The sequence below is a fragment of the Bison bison genome, unplaced genomic scaffold, assembly GCF_000754665.1.
Source record: "Bison bison bison isolate TAMUID 2011002044 unplaced genomic scaffold, Bison_UMD1.0 scf7180017849431, whole genome shotgun sequence".
NCBI lineage: Eukaryota > Metazoa > Chordata > Mammalia > Artiodactyla > Bovidae > Bison > Bison bison.
The window spans coordinates 12,824-14,832 of record NW_011480004.1 but is presented as its reverse complement, the minus strand read 5'-3'; the positions used below and the strand labels follow the sequence as shown (position 1 = coordinate 14,832).

Below are 2,009 nucleotides of genomic sequence, written 5' to 3'. Positions count from 1 at the left end.
CCAATAATGCTTTATTTATGGACACTGAAATTTGACTTTTACATAATTTTCATATGCCATGAAATGTTATTCTTCTTTTGATTTTTTTAAACCATTTAAAAAATTTTATAAAGCATTCTTAGCTAGAGCCATACAAAAACAAAAAGAAGGCCAATTTAAAAACTGGTTCCCTATTTAAAAGCATCATCTGATTAGCTACCTGCTCAATACCTCTTCTGTATTACTTCTTGCTGGATTTAGGGAAGGATAAGCAGACTGCAAAACACTACCTTTGAACAAGTTCCCATACAAGACAGTTCTGACTCTATCAAGGTATGTTCCATCTCACATCCTAAGAATGAAGAAGTCATCCACAGATCCAACTCCTTAAATGAACAAGATTCCCTACAACCCACATTTTATAGCTATTTTCAAAAGCCTATGCTTTCAGAAATGCTACTTTGCAGTTTTAAAGACCTAAACAGAACTTTCAAAGCAATAGAGCTGCTGCTGCTGCTAAGTCGCTTCAGTCGTATCCGACTCTGTGCAACCCCATAGATGGCAGTCCACCAGGCTCCCTGTCCCTGGGATTCTCCAGGCAAGAACACTGGAGTGGGTTGCCATTTCCTTCTCCAATGCATGAAAGTGAAAAGTGAAAGTTAAGTCGCTCAGTCGTATCCAACTCCTAGCGACCCCATGGACTGCAGCCTACCAGGCCCCTCCATCCATGGGATTTTCCAGGCAAGAGTACTGGAGTGGAGTGCCACTGTCTTCTCCGCAAAGCAATAGAGCAGTGTCCTTCAAATTTTTACACCATTACTGCTTCTCTAAAGAACAAAGAAATACTTTTCTTAATTTCCTTATAAAAATTTATTACAACAAATATATATCTAGTTTGTGTGTGTGTATATATATACACACACACACATACACGCTATAATCATATGTTTATGAACCGTAATCCTTTGAAGATCATAAACCAATGTAATATCTAGTATCTTTTTGTCCTCAGGAAACAATTTCTACCCTGTTGGAAGTGATATTGCCCCATAGAGCATGCATGCACAAGAGGCACAAAGTTAAATATACAAAAATTCTAGAGTATTCTGATTTTCTAAAGGAATAATACTGGCAATTCTTAAAACCCTTTATTATCCCATTCAAATGGACACAAATTATGTCATTGACTTTGCTTACACTGCTTCATTTTACATATCAATATATCAAACCTCAAATATTCTCAATCATTGAGGGACTCTATTAGAAATCTTAATACACACACACACACACACACACACTCTCTCTCTCTCTCAACAAACAGATTCAACTTACTTATAAATTAGAGAAAGAGCTCTTATTTCCAGCTGGCCAGCACTTTCCTAAACATAAAGAGTACATAAAGTTTTTAAAAACATTCTGTACCTAGGAGGTAGAAGTTTTTGCAAGTTCAACAATTTTTTTTTAGGTGCTTAACACTGTTTTAGATGAAAAAGTTGTACAACACACTATAACTTTCTTTGAGCTTGGGATACTGTGATAGTTATTTATTAACATAAACTTATTCTGAAAAAAAAAAAAAGTCGACTTAAAGATCTTAGTTTGCTATAAGGACAGTAATATGGGAGATTTAAAAGGCACAATAAAAATGCAATTAGTGTAAGAATAGAAGCTAACAAGGTATTTAGTAAATGTGTTAAGTCTAGAACTATGCAATTTAATCACATAAAATTATTTTTTAATTAAATATGTTTATGAATCTTAGTCACACATAAAAGAAAGATAACTACAAATCAGAGAAATTATTTAATAAAAACAATGACCTCCTAGTAATATTCATTACCACCCCCCTCCCACATTAAAGTGAAAAGGTTTAGGTCAGTCCTGTTTCCGAGCAGTGTATAATTTCGCTAGTCTATGGATGATAAAATTGTTAGCACACAATTTTCAATATTCAACACAAAACAACAGGTCAATCGCCAGCCTCTAAAGTTTTGCAAGAAGTATCTGACTCAACACAGCTGGCTACTTAA

The 2,009-nt window shown here is 34.7% G+C and overlaps 1 protein-coding gene across 1 annotated transcript in view; it reads right to left on the bottom strand.

The window, feature by feature from the left end:
- Positions 1-1,311: 1,311 nt before the first annotated feature.
- LOC104993773 (putative bifunctional UDP-N-acetylglucosamine transferase and deubiquitinase ALG13) overlaps positions 1,312-2,009 on the bottom strand; it is a gene marked incomplete at its 3' end in the record, with an annotated part of 4,736 nt that continues 4,038 nt past the window's right edge. Inside the window, exon 4 of the mRNA XM_010847168.1 lies at positions 1,312-1,358. Within this exon, the coding sequence (XP_010845470.1) occupies positions 1,312-1,358 (47 nt within the window). The remainder of the gene's footprint in view (positions 1,359-2,009) is intronic.